Genomic DNA, 21149 nt, shown 5'->3' on the forward strand with positions numbered 1-21149 from the left:
AAAAAAAAAAACTCAGCAGCCTCATTTTAACAATTGGCTTTAAGGGTTGTAACCGTTCACTTCAGTTATTGGCAGGCGTTATAATAGATGCAGAGTTGAATATGCCGTGATAAACTGTGGATAAGTTGGTGCAGTCTTTTTTTTTCAACATGGCAATTTATTGAATGCTTTGAAGTATTCAAGAACCGTGTGAATTAATTAAATGTTGATTTTCAAAAGCTTTTGGCAAGTCTCCTGCCAAAAGATTTTAAAGTAGATAAGAGAGAGTTCTCTTGTAGTTTAGTAGCTGGTTAGGAAACAAAAACCAACATTTATCAGCTCTGGGATGGAACAAAGGGGCTCCTGATCCCGTAGAGGATAGTTCAGAGTATTTATAAAATGCTCTTACAGGAAAAGGCTGAACAGTAAGATGATGCACAGATGAACTGAGGGCAGTCAAACTGATCTAACTACTGGTGATGAAGGGGCTTGAAGATCTGATCCACCAGGAAAGGCTGAGGGAGCAGGAACACTTCAGCATGGAGAGGGGAAGGCTCAGGGCGATATTATCTGTGTGTATAAACACCTGATGGGAGTAGTAAGGAAAACTGCGTCAGGCTGTTCTCTGCAGTGTACAGTGACAGGCCAAGATGCGATGGGTATAAAATGGAATGCAGGAAATTCTACTGAAGTGTAATCAAGTATTTGTTCACACTGAGGATGGCCAAATGCTGGCACGGATTCTCTAATGGCGCTCGAGTCTCCAATCTGGGAGATGCTCAGAGCTTAACAGGACACGGGCCTAAGCAACCTGCTGTAGCTGACCCTGCTGTGAGCAGGAGGTTCAGAAGAGCCTTCCTGCCTCAGCCATGCTGCCAGCTTGTGAAATCCTGACTGCCACAAAGAACTATGTAGTATCGCATAATACTGATATGCTGGGTGATGACAGTATGAATAGTATATATAGCTGCCTATTTACGGGAATAATGTCCAAATCAACTGCTGTCACTCCAAAACAGGAAAAAGAAAAAGAAGAAAGCCCGGTAGTTTATTGTTGAAACTTCTCTGCAGAACATCTTTAATATTCGCCGCCAGTCATAAAAACCAATAAAATGAAAACAAGAAGGAGGCATGAAGTGTCCCTCTTCCTTTGTAGACGTGATTGGCTGAACCTGTTGTGAATACTCAAATGAGTCTGGTAGAACTGGAAAAAACTGGGATATGGGGTGGCTTTGTGCAAGGTGGGGCTGATGAACAAAGGTTCTTCCGCTTGCAAACAGATGACTGGGGTATGATATCATACAGCTTTATACAATTATCTCTGGTATAGAAAAAGTGAATAAGAAGTGGTTGTGCTCTTTCTTATAAACAAAGCAACAAACATTCAACAATTAAAAACAGACAAACAAACAAAAATAACTAAAGAACAACCTTTCTTATGCAATTAAATGTCATTAAGTCATACAGCTCGTTGCCCCAGAACCTCTGTAGGCCAAGTGCTTGAACATACTGAAAATGCAATTAGGTGAAGAAGTGGAGAATAGGTTCACAAAGAGGCTAGGTTTGATTCAGGAAACCTCGTAAGCTACTTGCATCTGGAAGGATGTATTAAAAAACCTTACCCTGCACTTAATGCTGTCTCTGAAACTTTTTTCCTTAAGTGCTTGCTATGTGCTGTTGTTGGAAACAGGGCACTTGTCTGGATGTATCTTGGGCTTGATGAACAGGGGCATTCTCATCTTCTCACTGCAAGTGCTGGGGTTGATGAAACCTGAGGAGATAATGGTAACTTATTTTCTGCTTGCAAACCGTCATCCTCCTCCTTACTCAGTTTTGCTTCTTTTCTAAATGGAATGCTTGCTGTGACATTTTTGCCTTTAACATCAAGAAGTCATGTATTCAATTGTGACTGCTGTTCAGTGAATGGCAAAGGATGTGTATCCTTTGTATCACTTTCTCAGTGCCTTTTGATACCAGGGCACATCCTTATACCTGAATAACAAATTCAAATATTGAATAACAAATGTATGACTTGGAAGTTTTACGGGTGAGGCCTGAGATCTATATTCCTAAGCAGGATGTGTTTATAGAAGCTCTGATATATTTATTTATCTTTTAAAAAAGCATTAAAACCTTCATATTGTACTGAGTCCATGTTTCTCATCCTCAGATCTTTTGGGGATAGTCATTCATTTTTCCAAGACACACTGTATTTATCATGCAGTACCATACCATACACGCTGATAAAACCATAACCCTTATAACATGAGCAGGAATTACTTTGTTATTTGAATTACCCTTGCAAGCCCTGTCTTTTGGCCTGTGCTCCATTTATACCAGTTCCCTTTCAGTCATAATGAGGATTAGACTGCACTGAAGAGTCTCCTTAATTCAAGTTCACAGTAGGAACTGCTTCTGTATCTTGCACAACATCATGCACAAAGGCACCTAACCATCACTGTACACATCTTCTTAATCACATGGTATATTTATATACAGACTTAATTACTGTACTGCCAAGCTTCTCCTGGAAGTGTGCATATGAATTAGAGTATATGGACACCAACTTGGATCACTTGAAGAGATCAGTTAAGATCTTTGCACTGCGACTACCGCATCTGTGAGTCTACTTCTCCTACTCTCCCCTTCCTCGAGTATCATAGCAGAAGTGGAGAGTGCCATAGGGCAGGCTGCTAACTCCAAAAAGCTGTTTAGTTTTAGGGATAAAGTGGTGTATAATTATGGGTAACTAAGAGAAGGGATTGCTGTCAGTTGAGAGCCACGCTGCCTCAGAGGGTGGCCTCAGCCTCCATGTATCTCTGCACCACAGTGTTCTGGGCATTTTGGATCTGCTTGGTGTCTGTCTCAGGAACTCTTTATTTGCGTTTTGGTTTTGTGTTCATTTGCTGAAAGTTGTGACATTCTCCCTTTGCTAATCTGGCTTTTTGAAATTGTGCTTCTATTCTTTCCAAACAGCCGTAAGCATTACAGGCTGCATCATTGTTCAGAGAGTATGTTAAATTTCTTGCTAATGCCCTGTGGTGCATTGCCATGAAAGGTCAAGATGGCAAATTCCCATTTCTGTTAAAAGAATTGGAAAAAGCCTTCCTTTTTACCAGGATCAATTTTGTACATTAGTTATGAGTGTGATTAGTAATTATCCTTTTGGAGAGATTGTCATACTCAAAGGAATTAGGAATATTTTATAAAGAATGCTTATAAATGTATCAGGACTCCTTATCTGGTGATAGTGTGAGTGTTCTGCTAATGAACAGATTCATTTAGCTGTGCTAGGTTTCTAAGGGCTGTGTTACTGCCATCCAATTCAAAATGAGCTGTGCTCTCTCTGACAGTTCTATTGAAGTCCCTGAAATAACTCTCAGAGTTACAATCTGCTTAAACTGGTTATGATGTCAGAGTCTGACCTTTAGGGTGAGAGGGTGAGATCCAAAGCCTCCCCTACTGCTGATAAGTATTTTCGGTTTACTTCTATGGTGTCTTTAGTTCAGTGTGCTTTGACTTGTGACACTTGTGTAGACAAATGTTGAAGAGGGGAGCTAATTTTTGACTAAAAGATGTATTTAAATTTATGGGGTTTTTTTGTTTGTTTGTTTGTTTTCCCAGTACGAGCCTTTATGCTTTACTAAGATCTAGAATTTTTCATGCCAATAATATGATGTCTCTTTTTATATGGGTACATCCACTGAGACTGGACTTTATGTTATTAGTTTTATTTTCTGACTTGATTGTAGGCAGTGTTGTTTCTAAATCAGTTCTACCTGAACTTTTCACTGTTCTGTAGGACAGAGAAGGAAAACCTCAGGCATGGCACTGAACAGCTTACAATTCTTGAGACAACTGCAATTTGTTACAGATATATTGCTGAGGACCTGATGACATTAAGAATTTTTCCCTCATTTAACAAACTATTGCTCTTCTTAGTTTAGAGCATGGTACTCCTTCCTGTTTAGTGGGCTTGGAAGCTGAGTCCCTCAGTAACCCATCATCATCCAAAAGATATCCAAATTACGTTTGAGCTTTACAGACCTAAAACAATTTTGCTATCTTGGTGTCTTTACAAGTTATTTTTTAAATTATTTTTAATTTAGAATAATTAAAGTAGTGCTTAAGAGGAGGCTTCTGGTTTTCAAGCCCACCATTCATTTTTCTTAGTGGATCCCATGAGGAAATACTCATAGAGAAGCAGTACAGTTATTTAGTCTCCCTTAATTCTTCCACCCATCCTCAGCAAGGGGACACTGATCACTTTAAGCAAACACAGAAGCGTAGATCTCTCTCCCAGTCTTGTGGTATCTTTGTGATATATGTCTTTGAATTTTTTTGTGAGGATTTTGGTCATCTGTTCAGTCTCTCTTAGAGACTTTTCTTTGAAAGACCTTATTTCAAAAGCCCCTATAGCTGGAGCTATTTTGATTCTGTGATACTCAAGCTCCCAGAACCTAGTTTTCAAACTCTTTGTCGAATCGGGCTGGAAACAGACATTTGAAGTGACTGTTTAGCAAAATAATTATTTTATCCCAGTGGTCTAGAATGAAAAACATGCAAATATGAATAAAATTAGCTCATTTGGAGGACGCTGAGCTTTAATGAATAACCATTTATAGAACAGCAAAGTAATACAAATTAAAATCTGTTGTGAATACAAGCTCTCTTAAAAGAGCAAATTAAGTGAACATACTGAGAATAAAGTCAAATCGAATCACTGAAGCCTTAATAAGCGTGTTCTTTGTGCAAGGAGAGCTGAATAAAAGAGAAATCACATCAGTCCTTCACGGAATTGGCACCAAAGTATGTTTGTTTTCAAAACCAACAAGCTATTTAGGGTTATAACACCTTACTCTTGTAAACAACTTTGGGTGATATGATGAGGAGAACTGATCCCTTGCCCATCACCCATCTGCCCTGATTTCCTCAGATGTGGCAGTTTTACTGGAGGGTTTGTTTGTTGACACTGCATCCCTTTGTAGAAATTAGCATCAAGCTGAACATTTCTGTTCTGTAAAATCCTGGATGTTCTATGGGGAAAAAAGCACAGAAGGACAGAAATACTGGAAACATCTGCTTTGTTCCATTATTATCTATTATTATTATTATCAATCAGTCTAAGTAATATAATTCCAGAGTTAATGTAATTTATAAAGAACAGTTATAGGCCAGTCTGACCCTAGGTTTTATGTGAGAATAATCTTCTCTTCAGTATCTAAAATGTTAAATGTTATTATTTTGGTTATATATATTTAAATACTGAGTCTTCTTGCATATCAAGATAAAGATACATATTCCTTCACTTACCAGTGTTGCAAATCACTGTTTTTTTACTACTCGAGTACAGTTGCACAGCAAAATCTCCATTCTCAAAATAATGCATTTGTCTACCTCCTCAAAGTGGTCAGCTTGTCCCAAAAATCTCATTCCAGTGCTCTGTGCCTTCAGCTAGCGTAACCAATGGATAGCACATGATCTGTCTCAAAGGGTCAGTCCCACTTTCGGAACATTCTTTGTGAGATCGTTTTAATGCAGATTAATAGATAAAATATTTTAATATAAAGCATGTTCTCACTTTCTAAATTTAGATGTAAAAAGCACATACCAACTAATATGAGCAAGAGGTTGAGCCAGATGACCTATTTCATAGAATCACAGAATCACAGAATCATAGAATCAGAGAATGGCTTGGACTGGAAGGAATCTCAAAGATGATCAAGTTCCAGCCCCTCTGCCACATGCAGGGTTGCCAACTGCCAAATCACGCACCAGCTCAGGCTGCCAAGGACCCCATCCAACCTGACCTTGAGCACCTCCAGGGATGGGGCATCCACAGTCTTTCTTTGCAGCCTGAACAGTGCATCATCACCCTCTCAGTGAAAAATCTGCCTCTGACATCTAACCTAAATCTCCCTTCTTTTAGTTTGAAACTATTTGCCCTTGTCCTATGACTATCAGCCCATATAAAAAAGTTGATTTCCCCCTGCTTATAAGCTTCCTTTAAGTACTGGAAGGCCATGATGAGGTCAGCCCCGAGCGTACCTTTCCAATCATAACTGATTGTGTGACGCTGTGATTCTTTCCCTGCTGTGGATCTAACAGGAGAATGAGAGGACAATAATTGTATAATAATTGCAAAGGGTTACATTATAAGTAAAGGCTGTGCAGTAACCAGGGCAGAGTTTTACATAATCAGGAAAAAGAGAAGAAAACAACATGAAGTTCAAAATAGATATCAGTATTAGTATCTGATTTACATAAGAAATAATAATTAGATATTTTCATGCTTCATACTATGGAAAAATGTTTCTGGATTTAGAATCTGGATGTGGTTTAACTCTCAGACTGATGTCCACATTCAGCTGGTCCAACCGGCAAGTGATCATAGCTTGCATGAATAAATGAGATGAACAAGCAGAACTCATATGAACAGTGGGGTATTTGAAGACTTCTGCTGCTCTGACAGTCATGAATCATGCATTTTCATTTAAAACTTTTCTGCTGGTCTTACACTGTGGTTAACCCGTAACAATGGCCAGCATACAATTAACTGTTCCTGGCTTGCATCACTGATTCTTTATTTTCTATATTGTGACAGCTGGAAACAACGAGAGAGAAGGCCAAGAAGCGGTGAGGAAAATAAAAGAAGAAACTTTGACTGGAAAAGGTAACACACCGTATTGTTTTCTTTAGGGAACTCCTTATTCCTGTATCTTTGCTGAAGCATGTGCATGCGTGTGCAATGGTTCTGTGTCTGGGCATAAGATCAGAGTAGGAGTCATTTGTACTACAGAGAGGTTGACAGCAGGGAAAGTTGTGCTCTTTTTCATTGCTATCCTCACCTCTCGTGGTGTGCATAATCCCGTAATAGGGGTGATTTTAGGGAAGATGTTTGTAAAAGAGCAGGGACGCCGAACTGTGTAATTTGGCATAGAGGGTTTATAATCCTTCACACACACACAGAAACCCCCTGTTTTCTTAAAAAGAGATGGACCTATCATATCAAACCAAAATTCCTGTGTTTCTGTGGTTCTTCTGAATTTGTTGTAGTTTATTCTGATGAGAGATCACGTTGGGAGAGACATAAGGAGAGCCTAGCTTCATATCTGAGAAAAGATATATTGCAAAGTATCTGCTGTGCAATTATAACTTGCAATTTATCATGGAGGTTAGTACATCTAATATTTCCATCTCTTGGGTTCCTTGGGTGTAGTTCCTAATAGTGTGTGATGATTCATTGCTGCCACTTTGATGTATCATTTCTTGGCAAAATAATAGTGCAGTGCTGGTACTCCACCCAATTTAGTATCTTCATGACTTCTTCTGAGATCTGATTCTGTTTTTGTGCCTCTAATAACTACTGTTATGATGATCAAAATAAGATAATTATTGTGTTAAAAAAAAAACAAACCTTTCATTAAGATTTATCTTTTGACTGAAATGAATGTGCGCCAATGGTAGCCTCAGGATACATGTATGCTAGTTGAAAGCATCATAAATTAAGGCACAGTCAGAAGGATCATGAAAGCAAAAAGGTAATTATTACATCATTTAAATATTTTGCTGGAAGTTTCTGTAAACAGACCAAAACCATTTGGAATTAATTACATCACGTGACCTGCATGAAGTTGAATAAACCGGGTTCTGCCTTGCTTTCTCACATTTCTGTGATTGATAGCAGATATTTACCTGATTGTTTTGAAGAAAATGAGCATTAACCTTCTGTTAGAAATTTTGTCAGTACCTAGCTTGCAATTTGAGGAAGCTGAAACTGCGTGTAACTTGACTGAAGTTGTTCCCCATTATAATTACCATGACTGAGGCTTTACAGTAGGATCAGGTAGTTCAGATGGAAGGGACCTACAAAGATCATAAGTTCAACTGCCCGACTGCTTCAGGACTAAGCAAAATCTAAACATAATACTAAAGGCATTATCCAAATACTTCCTTAGCTCTATGAAACTTTGTATAGTTTCAGGCCTTGATATATTTGACCTAAAAACAAACTGGAAGACTATTGCCTTTGCAGAATGTGTCTGTAATTGGGTGCTATTTATATTTGCAAGTGTAGTACACTACATAAAGGGTTTATCTAAGTCTGGGAAGCAGTCCTGTGTTCTTGACAATCAGCAAGATTGCATGTTGTTGAAAGACATATGCAGGTATTTTACAGGAGTGAGCTGTGGGAACATGCCGCCTTTTCAAAGGCAGCTGTTCAACATCGTTTTAGTCACTGCATAAAAACAAGATCGACTACCTTGAACGTTCTCTTTTTGGAGCATTTTTAGTACATAGCATACAGGCTGCAAGTATATCTGTAATACAGCAAAAGGGAGCAAGAGATCTTGTCCACTCCTTATTGACTCCCTGAACAGAGCACAGACATCACTAGAGACAGCTCTGGGAAAAGGCTGTGCTTGTTGAATGCATGTAATTACAGTGTTATCAAAGGTGACACCATCCTTCTATTTCTTGCCCTACTGTCTGTCTAGAGCTCTGTCTGCTCTCTAAAGGTGAGTAATTTTACTTGACATAATTTGCACTCACTGCAATGACAAGTGAGATTTAAAGCATGTACATGACTGGTTCCTATGAAAGAGGTGATGAGCAGTAACAGAGTTTATACTTTTTTTGCAGCAGCTGAGCAAAAAATGAAGAGATGACTGTTAATATTTTTGAGTCAGGGGAGGCAGGAAGCTTGGTTTCCCATGCTGGAGGCATTGAAACCAGAGCCAGTGCCATGGAGATGGAAGAGTGTCGGAGAGGGAGGCAGTTCTGGTAGTTCCTCTATGAGGTGGCGATGCTAACGGGACATAGAAAATCTAAACAAAGTGTCATATCACCTCTAATACTGTTCTCTCATGCTACTACACCAGAAACCTCCTTGGTTCCTCATTCCCCCTTCCTGTTGACTCCAGGTTCTTCAGGTGCACCTCTCAGTTTTGGGTCTCTGTGCTGAGTTACCTGTTGCTAAACGTAAATTATGAGGAAGGAGGTAGGCAGATGAGTAGGGGAAGTAAAGCATGGATCCTGGGAAGCATGGTGGACTCGATTTGTTTGACCATCAGAGACTCCTCCAACATAAAGCAGCTGAAGCCATCAGATATCCAGAAGAGACCATGGAAAGTACTGCATTGTCATGGAAATTATCGCATCGGTACTATTTCCAGCTGTCTAAGGGCAACAAATTGCTGCAATCTAAAGGGTAAAGCTGGGTGAAACAGGAGTGATGTGGGTATTAATCTTGTTTCCATTAGTTACATTGGGAACTTTTACTGTTAAGTTATGTCTGGGAAAGTTGTTGATGGTCAGGAATCGCCTCAGAGATATTCTAATTATGTAGGTTTCAAACATACACACAGGGTGTGGACCGTCTGTATTAGTGAGTTCGTTCAGACCAGGAGAGCACCTTTCAGGCAACACTCAGTTATTGGTTGCTTGCTGAGCTCTGGTCTGCATAATGAAGGGTGCGACAGGCTGTGGATTATCCTTGCACAGAATTAACCTGGGTGGGAGATGAGCTGCAGCAGGTCAGCAAACTCAGAGTTTCTCTGAAATAAGAGTCCCAGTGACTTGTCAGGTCTTCGGCACAAAATGAACTCCAGATTCACGTTTGTTGATCAAAACTACCCGTCGATGTAGCCATTATCACAGTTACTAGCGCTGAACAAATCACACTGACTTACAGGATTTGGAAATTTCTTTGATAACCATATCTCTAAATGATACTAGAAAAAAAACCAACACCATTCAATGTACCTAAATAGAGTGTATCTACCATCTCTGCAAATGAAAGCTGGGTTTAGCCTGATGATTACAAACATACAAATACTGGAAACTAATATATAAACATGAATGAAAGCTTTATTCATTCCAGCATAAGTTCAGCAATTAGCAAAAGTTTATGCATAAATATCACTTAGCATAGTACCAAGGAAATGCTCTCACAACAGCTGTGTAGGAGCTGGAGTTGCAGTTAGACTCAAAGGAAAAGAAATTGAAAGTCAGTTAGAAAATGGGGTGTAAAAGTCATATTAAGCACAGACCTCTTCAAAAGGAGAGGCCTGTGTTTAATCTCACCCAACGTTTCTGTGGCTATTCAAATAAAACCACAATTATAAAACTAAGCACTAAATTTACGGCATCCATGAGGCTTCCATTTGAAGGTAGTGAGAAAGGAAGAGGAGACTTTCTCACTCAGAGTCAAAGGAATGCAGAGGTTAGCATGGAGGCAACCAAATTGTGTCATTCACAGTCTGACCCACATCAAGGCAGCGTGGGCCAGGCAGTAGGTGGAATGATATCACCTTGAAAACGCTGCAGTTCGAAGGCATTCAACGGGCCTGGCCTTTTCCCAAAGCTTTCTCTGAGGGATGTCTGCACTATGTATGGCTCAGACAGGGAATAAGGAGAGGACAAGATCTCTTCCTCTCTTTTAGTATATAACCTTCTAATGAGCAAGGAGACCTTTCTTATTATCAGAGATCTGAGAACAAAGAGTTTGCCCAAAAGGGGAGCGGGTCATCCTGTCAATAGGTGTCAAGTATAATTGCAGAATTCCTCATGGGTAGTTGCTCCACTGGGGCTTCCTTGTACGTGAAGTACCATTTTTAGCAAAGCTGCACATCTTTTTATACTTATTTGTTGTTGGCTTTCCCTGCAGGACAGAAGTTAAGTTAGGTGCTTAGAGCTTTTAGAGCCTTTAGATTTCCAAAATTTTACATTTGTTTTTGTCCCAACTTTTAGATTTAGGTTTTTTTTTGGTTGCATGGGCCAGGACTGTGTAAAGATGTCACCGTGGAAGAGTTCATCCTGCTGGTGAAAATGAGTAGGAGATATCTGTGGTTGACATGTGTCAACCTTGAAGTGTGCATAAGCTTGTGTGATTTATGCTTGCTCATGTCCAATTTGTTACCAGTGGTGTAGGAGTTAGTAAAATTGTGGTATGCTGTGTTCATGGCAATAACTGATGTGGTTGCTCTGTCCCTACTTCCAAATCAGTCCTTTGGTGTATTGTTTTTCTTCCACTGCCAATGCTGAAAGACCTGTAGGGATTTTTTAAACTGATTTTTAGCAACAGCAGTAACAACTTTCATCTACATGTTTTATTTTTTCCTGCTGCTGTATTTTCATCAGTACTTAGTGTTGTCAGGTCAAGGTCTGCCCTTGTTACAGTTGTATGACTGAACTCTGGGCTCTTGGATGTATCTTGAAAGACAGGGTGATGATGTAAGTGAGGACTAAAGAAGTCTTTATCTGACAGTGTGTCACTTTGCAGAGACCTGTATGGAACTACAGAGCATTTCTGTCTTGTCACTTGAAGAATCTTGCCTAAGGATCAAGATTGGTTTTCTTCCTATGGGCTAGTATAAGATTATATCAAGTATATTCAAGCTATATGAAAATACCTAAATCTTGAATAGTATTGTATATGTGAAGTTTAATCCAAGTCTGCAAGGACTGGGTCCTCCATGTGCATGAGGGACAGAAGACCCTGTGCTAGAGTCAGATAAAGTAATACAGAGAATAAGAATTTCTCTGTGCTAATACTGCTTGCATCCTTTACCCAGTGAAGAAGGTTCCTCTTTGCTCTGTATTAATCCATAAAAAGGTATCTCCAAAGCCCTTCGATAAAACCATCTATGTGAGTAGTTCACAAATCAATTGTCAATCTTTTCTGTTTGCTTTACACAATACTTCAGTGCAAAAACATTGTCTGCTTGCTCCCATCTTTTTTGTTCTGTTGACCTCAAACATAACATGTTAGAAGATTTTTCATCTCAGTGTTTACTGCTATTTAAAACAATAGAGTATCTCCTACTTTTGGTGATTCATGAGACACCTTAGAATATGAGTTGTCATGTTAACAGGGTGGTAATTCAGACATTAACAGCAACACAAATATGGCTAAAAAAAGTAAAAATGAGCTGAAAATCTCATTAGTGTGATGAAGATAAAGTCTTTCAAATATAAAATGTATTCACAATGCAGACACAAGCTCTGCCTGCTAGCTTCCTAAATTCCCATTTCTAGTGGAAGTATGAAACACATTTCATTAACAGACTCAGCCACTGGGAAACATGATTTTCTCTTATTTAAATTATTTCTAATTGAAATGTAGAGACAAAGAAATGCACAGGTGTCGCTGTAGGCAGAATAGCAAAATACTTTCGGCTGTTTTGAAAAGATTTTCTGACTATAAATCACCTAAGCTTTGTGTGACTAATGGGACCAGAGTTCTGAGGTTAGAGTTTTGCTGATTATGCCGACTTACTGAATGGAAAGGTAGAGAAAAGGGATTTAAAAATGAAATTGCCTCTGCAAAGCCTGAAAATCCTTCCATTTCACCCTTCGTCATGATTTTGATCTTTTTTTTATGTAACTGGAGTCATGGTGCCAAGCAGTGGCCTGATAGAGGTGCTCCTGGGTTTGACACCTGCCATAACGTGCCATTATTTTTTCAGTCACAAGCAGTAGTTACAGGCAGGTTCTGTGAGCTATTTCCAGACCTTGTCTCAGTCCTTGAGAAAGCTGCCAAAGAATGCTGAAAGATAAAGACAAGAAAAAAGCAATTTGTTTTCTCTCTGGAATGCTTTCATATCTCTTCTCCAAGATCTACTTTATATAATCCTATCTTCCATGGGCTATACGTAGGACTTCAGAAGTTAATTTGCTTATAGAAAGTAGAATATTTTTTGTGCAAATACCATCAGCTTCTTACAAGGGATCCAGCTGTCAGACGTGTGGAGAACTTGTGGCTTGAAGTAAACACTGGGAAATCAGAGCTATATTTGAAGCATTTTTGGGCTGTAAACATAACCTTCCAAGGGTGAATTGAATGTGAATCAACAGACCTGAGTGTGAAGACAATGCTGGTGTTTCATTGCTTTGAATAGGGGTTTCTTGTACTGAAATTTGTTGTGAGCTCAGTTTGTATTGAGGCCCCAGTGGAAGGTAATACAGGTGGCTGACTGAGGGCCTGGAGCACCTCTCCTGTGAGGGGAGGCTGAGAGATCTGGAAACCTTCTGCCTGGAGGAGAGTAGGCTCAGGAGGACCTATCTGTGTGTATTCATAACCCGTAGAAGAATTAAGGAGGAGGGAGCTTCTCAGTGGTGCTCTGTGAGGCTGAAAAATTGTAGCAGCCAGAAACACGTGAAACCCTGTCTGCTGGCTACCATTCTTTGCCTTTATCTTTGTGGAATATAGCATTGCTTGTAATGCCTCGACTACAAGAATGGGAACTGATGCCCATTCCTAGAGCACAAACTCATCCAGGAATTACATCAGTCTGCATGCAGTGCCCATAATAAGGCTCTTAGTCACAAATAATGGAAAGAACAGCAGTAATGTGGCCGTAATGGAGTCTTAGAAAATATGTATTTGAGAAAAACTTGAAAGCAGTATTAGAAAACATACATACAAACAAACAAACAAACAAAAAATCCCAACAAAACAACAACCCGCTATCTGAGCAAATAAAATATTGTAACAGTCTGTGTGAAAAAACAAACTGGAAACACTGCCCATGCATCTGGAACAGCTTGCCTTTTTTGTGTTCCAGATTTCCTAACGTGTGCCATCTCTGCCACGTTTTCACAGAATGGAAATTAGCATGCCCATGTACTTCAAAATGCTTCTCAGGCTGATTAAAGGCTGGAACGAAACATGTAGCACCAGGGCACTTTTATAGTCTTTTCTGCTACTTTGTGCTTGTAAGAGAAAAGGAAATCTTCCTCAGGAGATGGATAAACACTTGAATTAACCAAAGCACCTAACATGAGAATCATTAGATGTCTGATAATCGTGCCTGGATTTGGATTTAGATTTCAAATTGAGGTGGTATTTCTCTGCCATGTGATGTGAAATGTTACCAACATCTGATTAATTTCCCCAAGATAATTACTGGCTGTGTGTAAGTCCTTGTATTTTTATATTATAACATTATGTCTGCTACAGTCTTCTCTTACCAACATTACAGTTGTTTTTAGTCTGGTTAGGAGTAGCTCTTCACAACTAATATGACTTGCGGAAACAAAGCAAATCAAATCATCTTTTAGTTCAACCTGGCAGAAAGATAAACCTTGTCATTGTTTTGCCTTCCAAGCATGGAGAATCTTTGGGCCTATGGTAGAAGAGATCTCCACGGCTCTGGGCAGGACTATGCTCACATACTTTCTTTAATGGTTTTCAGCTACTACACTTCCTGGAACATGGATCTCATTTCAACAGGATGGTTTCTTTTTACAACAGCATATCAGGGGAAAAAAAAATAAACACATATGTATTGCAGGGGAGGAAAGTGAAAATAAAAGGAAAAAAGCAATTCCTCTGGCTCACAACTGTCATAGGAGTTGGTGACTTTGGAAGTATAGGTGTGTGAAATGTTCCGTTTCCAACCCCAAATTGTGCAAGATTGCTCCTAGGTAGTATTTTACAATTCAAAGTCTGTCAATGCTTGCAAAAAAATCTGTGGCTCTAATTGGAACCAATTTTAATGACAATATGTCCTAAAGATGTTATCTGTTTTGATGGGAGTATTTATTGTGGAAAGAGAAAACATTTTGGCCCTTGTTTCTGCAAGGTAAGGGAAGGAAATGGGAGAGAAAAGTGCCCCTGCCAAGAAGGAGGGATTGACTTGAAGCATGATAGTTTGTGATCGGGTCAATCCAGACCAAATGGTTTTCATTCCAATTCATTCTGGGTGAATGAACTAGGTTCACACTAGTAGGTTCACACTACTGTACTATTAAAAGACAGTGGTTGTCTTCTGGAATTGATATGCTGCTGCTTATCAATGTTTAGTGTTGATTACCAAATGCATACTATACTGCAATTATTATGTTTTGTAAACAGAATTTGGCAAAGCTTTTGTTAAAAACAAACAAGCTTTTGTTTTAAAGCAGCCACAAATAGGAAGTTTCCTGTGGATAAGACTGGCATATTTTATCAGTCTGCCATATTTTCTGTCTTTGAGATGATGCAAAATTAATTGTTTGTTACCAAAATAAGTCTTCAAATGGGATTTCTTTCTGAATGCAGAAGGCAGTGCAAGCCCCAAGTGCCACTATGAGCTTATGCATTGAAACGACAGGCCAGAAAGAGATGTCAGAGAATCTTATTTGATGTTGAAATAGTGCATCTTATAAAGCCACTGCATCAAGTAGTTCTCTTTGAAAGTCTTGCTTAGGTTAAGGTGATCTCAAATGGCTGGCTAAAGACGAGGGTCTTAAAAGATGTATGAAGTGATTTTTTGGTCTGTAATTGTCATCTGGTTGTTACCGTGACAACTACTGGTGCTATATAACTACACAGCATTTGCTTCTCCAGATGCCCCTTCAGCCAGCCCAGCAGGCAGAGTATAGATTTTTCTCTTTTTTGCTTGGATTGCAACACTGAACACATGCTGTTCAGAAAGCTGCATCTTTTCTTATGTGTCCTCTTAGCAGGATAAAACACTACATTTGCCTTTGCTTGTACAGGAGAACAGTGTGACAGCGATCGCATATCATCCAATCATCTGCTGAACAGGGACTTCTTGCATGTGTGTTCATATTAACCAACATGAGTATACCTGTAGGTTAAATCTGAATAAATCCTGAGATGCAGGTAACTAGAATGGCATCACTGAGTGAGTAATTCTGTCTTTTTCCCCTTTGATGAGCAGAATGTGTGGCTTGCACTGGAGGAAGGGCTCAAGAGGCAGCACTCACATTTGCTGTGTGCTGCGAAGCACAGCTGCTGGTATTTTTCTTCATCTCAGTGCAGGGAAAAGTGCTGAGGGGCAGTGGAGAAGTTAAGTTCAGGTTTGTATTTGTCAGTGGGAATTTGAGCCCCAAATGGAGTGCTCTCACTCTTACTGAAGCTTATTGTTTATACAGGATGAGTGCCATTTAAGTGGGCTTCAGTGGGTGTCTGTGGTAGAGACTGACTTCTTAGGTGCTTTTCCTTTTAGCTGCAGAAGATCTCATCAAGCTCAATTGCTGGCATTAAAATCAACTTCACAAGGGTAAGCCAGAAACACCATTCTTATGCTGCATGAGAATCTAGAGCCAGTGTGCTGCGATCTCTTAAGCATAAATTTACTTTGTTTTTTGAAGATAACATTTTGCAATATTTGTACATGTTGAAAACCCACACTTTTGTGCCACCAAAGGCTCTGCATGTAGGCTGTTCTCAGAGGTTGGAAATGAAGGGGCTAACCAGTGCTTCAGTCAGCAGAGAGCTTCAGCCAGCCTGATGTACAGGGTTTGGTACGGCAGCGGAACTAGGCCAGGACAGCAATTAATTAGTTTCCTACAGCCCACGGCAAGAAGCATGTGCCATAGGGAGCCAGGGCTCATGGTGACCTGATGACTTGCAGGGGACGGTTGTGTAAGGAGTAGGTCAGAGACAAAAGGGAAGACAGCAGTTGTGGGTCTGTCCCTGTGTGCAGCTTGGTCCGCTGTCTGCATATCCTCCACAGCCCAGTAGCCACTATCTTGTGCAGCCCTTTGGGGAACGTGCTAATCCTATGGGTACGTTTCATGGCTCCACTGCCCTAGCTGGCATCAAATGAGCCCAGGTTAGAATGGGACTTTTAAAAGCACAACATCTAGTAGTTAAAGGGGACAAAATTAGTGTTTGTGTTCTTTTTAGCACCAAGTAAGATTATTTGTAACTGATGATATAAGGAGAATTAAGTCTCAATGGGTTTGCATGCATTTACAAGTAATTAACAATAAATTGTTATCTGACTTTAAAAGTAGACTTTTTATTTGACCCTTTATGGTTTTAAAATGTCTTTGTTTTGCAGATTATTTTCAGGTTATCATTAGTCTATATAGTTTACTATTTGAATAAAATAAAAATCAGCATCCTGCTATGAAAAGGAAGATATAATACACTCTTACAGAACAGATGGATGTGGCAGGTATAATAGAAGAAAACAAGGAAAAAAAGGAACACAAAGAGAACAGAATGACAGGAGGAAACAAAACACAATGCAAATTCTGCATTCTGTATTCCATTTTCTTTCTGAATGGCCATGTTTTTAAAATGGATGGTTATATTTAAACTGGAATAGACATTTAAGACACTGAATCCAAATTAATAAGGTCAACGAAGCTGAGAGATGCTAAAGGGAGAGAGAACAGGAAGGCTAGAGAGAAAAGCAGCACAAAGAGTAGAAAAGGACTGACAATCACCTGAACAGTGTGATAAAGAACCTGGAAAGAAGTTGCAGCCACTTGAGTCTGGGGACATACATGATTTTGTTCAGAGAATATGAGGTGCAGTGTCTGTTGTTTACCTTATATGCTAATCAGACTGTAAGTAGATGAGTCCCTGAGGAAACAACTGGAGTCACTTCACACTTCAGGACTTAGTTGTTCAGAGTTGTATTCATCTCGCTAAAACAGTGGAGAAACTCTCAAACAATCCTGTCTCTGTTAACAGTAACAGAGCTTTTTGAGCCATGCTAATTTGCAGTGCACAAGCATTGCAATAAAGAGCCAGACTAGAAAAAAAAATACGAGAGTCTGATGCTTTGCTTTACGTCTCATTTATATTCTCCAGACAGTATTTAACAAGGTATTGGCTTTGCTTTAGCCCTCAGCTTACATGCTTTCCCATACCCTTCCATCAAGGAAAATTGCTTTATTTTCCTTTCTCTTCTGTGTACATAACTTTTCTAATCTTCTCTGAAGGTCTTCCAAATCGTTTCGTGTTCCTGGCATAATTGCATTTTCATCTCTCTCTCTCTCTCTCTCACCTTCTCCCTTTGTATCTTCTCCCCACCTTTCCCTCTCATCTTTATTCTCCCTCTCCTTTCCCCCCAATCTCTCCTTCTTCCTCTTTTTCTTTTCTTAAGAAAGAGAAGTACATCTTTGTACCACACCACTCGCTGTTTCATATTCTGCCTAACGTGGAATTTGCTGGCAATTGCTTCACATTGTCTGGTTTGCATACTGTGGTAAGTAACAACGGGAATAGCCTGTGCTTTTATTGTCCCTTTATATTTTCAGTTTAAAAATTGATCTCAGGTTAATGGTGCTTTCATGGTCAGAAAAGCTGGATATTTTTAAAGAACGTGTGATTTGCTAGCCTACACTTTTCATCTAATAGGTTTATTTTGTTTCTCTTTGCTGGTCTCTGAGGGGGAGATGCAAACCTTTTGCCCAACCAGGAAAAACAAACTTCATTGATTTTTTGTAGGGGATTGGAAGAGTACACACTGACGATCTGATATCTTGGCATGATATCTTTTCTCTGGAAACTCTTCTGTTAAATTAGTTTCAAAGCTGTCAAATTAAAAAAACACAAAGTGAAAGTGACGTGTTAGAACCAGTGGCTGTTAGTGTCCTAAGAAGAGGTATAATGCTAGCCTGGGGAAAAGCCTAAAAGATATCTTCCATTATTATTCAATTGCTAGCCAGAAAAAGAATGGCTGAATCATTAAGCTAATATTCTTGGAATGGAAGGAAATAGCGTCTTCCCGCCCCCTGTCCCCATGTCTCCCTGACTTCTCTCTTCCCACTGAACCATCCCTCTATCCTTTCTCTAAACCTTTCTTCTTGAGTCCCAATTTGATGTATTTCAAACTGTTTCTTGCTTACTTTTTTTTTTTTTTTAATATATTTAACAAATTTGAAAATTACAGATTTTGAATTTGACTTTCAAAGGAAAAACATGTACCAGTGAGTAGAGACAACAGTTTAAGAGTGTGAGCCTAATCTTTGTGCTGTCCATCTATGTCTTTCCATCACTATCCCCAACCAGTTCCTCCTTCACGTGGAACTTGTTTGCTTTTGTTATGAGACCTGTTGGCTCATCCATTGCTGTCAAGCACCTTCATATTCTCTGCTGGCAGAGGCATTGAGTAATCAGTGACAAGGAGGCTGTCTTTGCTGGAGAGTATTGTGCTGGGAAGCCCCAGAGCCCTCCATGTACTGACTATTCTCAGAGGAGCAGTTCTCCACATGTGTCACCATGTGGCTGCAAGTACACACACTCAATGGCTTCCGAGGAAGTAGCCAAAGTATGGCACTCTGTTCCCCAAATGCAGCTGGATGGATTTGTTAATGATAATAAGGGCCATTGGCTTCGGTACAGGAGTCTTCCAGTTGTCAGAAAAGCTGAAACGTCTTTAAAGAAAAGAGGGGACACAAGGTTTGCTCAAGAGATCATGAGCCACAGAGGGCAGTCATGGCTCCATGCCATGGTGTAGAGACACAGCCCTTCATCGTACTGCCAAGATCTGGAGGCTCACAGTGCCTCAGTGTGTTTGGTAAGATGAGAACTTGAAAGGAATTAAAGATTACCACTACTGAAGGTTTAAAGCTCTGTTCATTCCTCTTTTCCCTTTTCTGTGGCAAATGCTGGTGTACACATTTGAAGTGCTTGTATCAGCGCATATTGACCCAGTTCTCAAGCATTATTAAAATCCTGGAAGTTCTTTTAGTGGTTTTACATTCATGTGGAACATGAACAACAAGCAGGTAGAAACCTGTGAAACCACATTGGAGCATTAGGAAAATAGAGAAAAAAGCATTCATCTTATCATTCCTTTCTTGACATTATTTTTTCAGTTATCCCTCTCTATTAGGGATACAAAAAGTCAAGAAGTCCTCCTTCTTATAAAGTGAGCACTAAAGAAAGCTAAGCATAATATGGCCAGAACAGAACTTGGTATTTACTCAGCACTAAGAAGAAATGTCAAGGATTCTACATCTATCAGTTTGAATAATTACATTCAGTAAACATGAATCGCAAAGTTACTTGATTATTCCATCTAAATGTTTCCAGCCTTTCTGGAGTATCGTCGCCTTCTCAATGAATCTAGGGGCTCTAATTCTATCAGCTCTAGAAAACAGTGGCAAAACTTCAGTTGCTTTGAACAGAACCAGGGATTCAACATCTTAATTTTGAACGATACCACGTATTTCTGTAGTGTGTTGGTTTTTTTCAGTGTACTATCATAATTAGAGGCTTGCCCGAGCCTTACTAGTGCAGGGTCAATTCCAGCAATTCACCTAGGCAATTACTCTGAGGTGTCCCAGCTGAGGTGTCCCAGGAAGGCCAGTACATCTACTCCAGTAGGCTATCCATTTGTGCCCAGAAGTATAGAGTCCCAGGGCCATTCAAATCAGAATCACAGTAGGTACACATGTAGATGCCATATCCATCCATGTATGTGCTTAACTCCTATAAAAACCTCACCAACTAAATGTCTTTATTTCTTCAGTCAGTAGGATCTGTGAATATGCTACATATTCTAAAATATGTACCTCTTCATGTTTTTATTTTCAGTGGATTTATGATTATTTGCAAGGATTTTTTTAAGGCTTTTAAGCCCTTATTTAGCCTCTATGAGGTTCTCTGATTTCTATATATGCTAGGGTTCATATATGCTAATCTGTTTTACTGCTTAGAGAACATACAGCACCGGGCTTCAGTTTTTAGAGAGAGTAGGCTGTAAAGGTTGGTCATTAACTGAATTCAGTCATCTTTTGTCTTCATGTTGCCTGACAGAGAACTTGAATCTCTGTATCTCGAAATGGCATAAGCCAATGACACTCCTAATGTGATTAGTCTAAACTGCATTTTCCTGTATAAGGGATTGAATTCAAACAAAAATGATCTCTATTACTGCTGCTAGCTTTTTTTGCATGGCAGTTACAGACAACAAATGAGAGTTCTTAAGTGCTTTATACTATATTCCCCTCTCCTCATTCCAATACATTTTACAGTTCTTTCTGTAATGAGCTTCTTGTTTTAAAGAGGTCACACTCATCCAGAATGTTTATTTTCTTTCGCTCTTGTATTACACTTTGCACTTATCTGTAATCATTCCTCTGTTAAGTGTTGCCTTATTGCATACTTTTGCTTGCTCTTTCAGGAAATTCCTAATGATCCTCCCAAGCCTCGGATAAACTAAATATTCCTGTATTGTCAGCAACTTTCACCACCTGTCCATTGAGCCTGTTTCACAGAAAAATCACAGCACCTGGCACCTACCAGTTGTTTGGGTACAAAGCAAAGGAACCGCTACATTTCTCCTGAGAGTTGGCAGTATGTGGAGGCAGTAGCTCTGCTCCTGATGAACGATGCCATCAGTTGGCCTCTAGGTCGGGGGCATAGGAAAGGGTTCTCCTCAGGGCCCAAACAAATCTGATGTTGAAAATCT

The 21149-nt window shown here is 39.6% G+C and overlaps 1 protein-coding gene across 1 annotated transcript in view; it reads left to right on the forward strand.

Annotated features, from left to right (window-relative positions):
- Positions 1-21149, forward strand: part of DHRSX (dehydrogenase/reductase X-linked) — a 149499-nt gene that overhangs the window by 39636 nt on the left and 88714 nt on the right. The window contains exon 3 of the mRNA XM_072345629.1: positions 6584-6652. Within this exon, the coding sequence (XP_072201730.1) occupies positions 6584-6652 (69 nt within the window). The remainder of the gene's footprint in view (positions 1-6583; positions 6653-21149) is intronic.

Source organism: Excalfactoria chinensis, chromosome 1, assembly GCF_039878825.1.
Source record: "Excalfactoria chinensis isolate bCotChi1 chromosome 1, bCotChi1.hap2, whole genome shotgun sequence".
NCBI lineage: Eukaryota > Metazoa > Chordata > Aves > Galliformes > Phasianidae > Excalfactoria > Excalfactoria chinensis.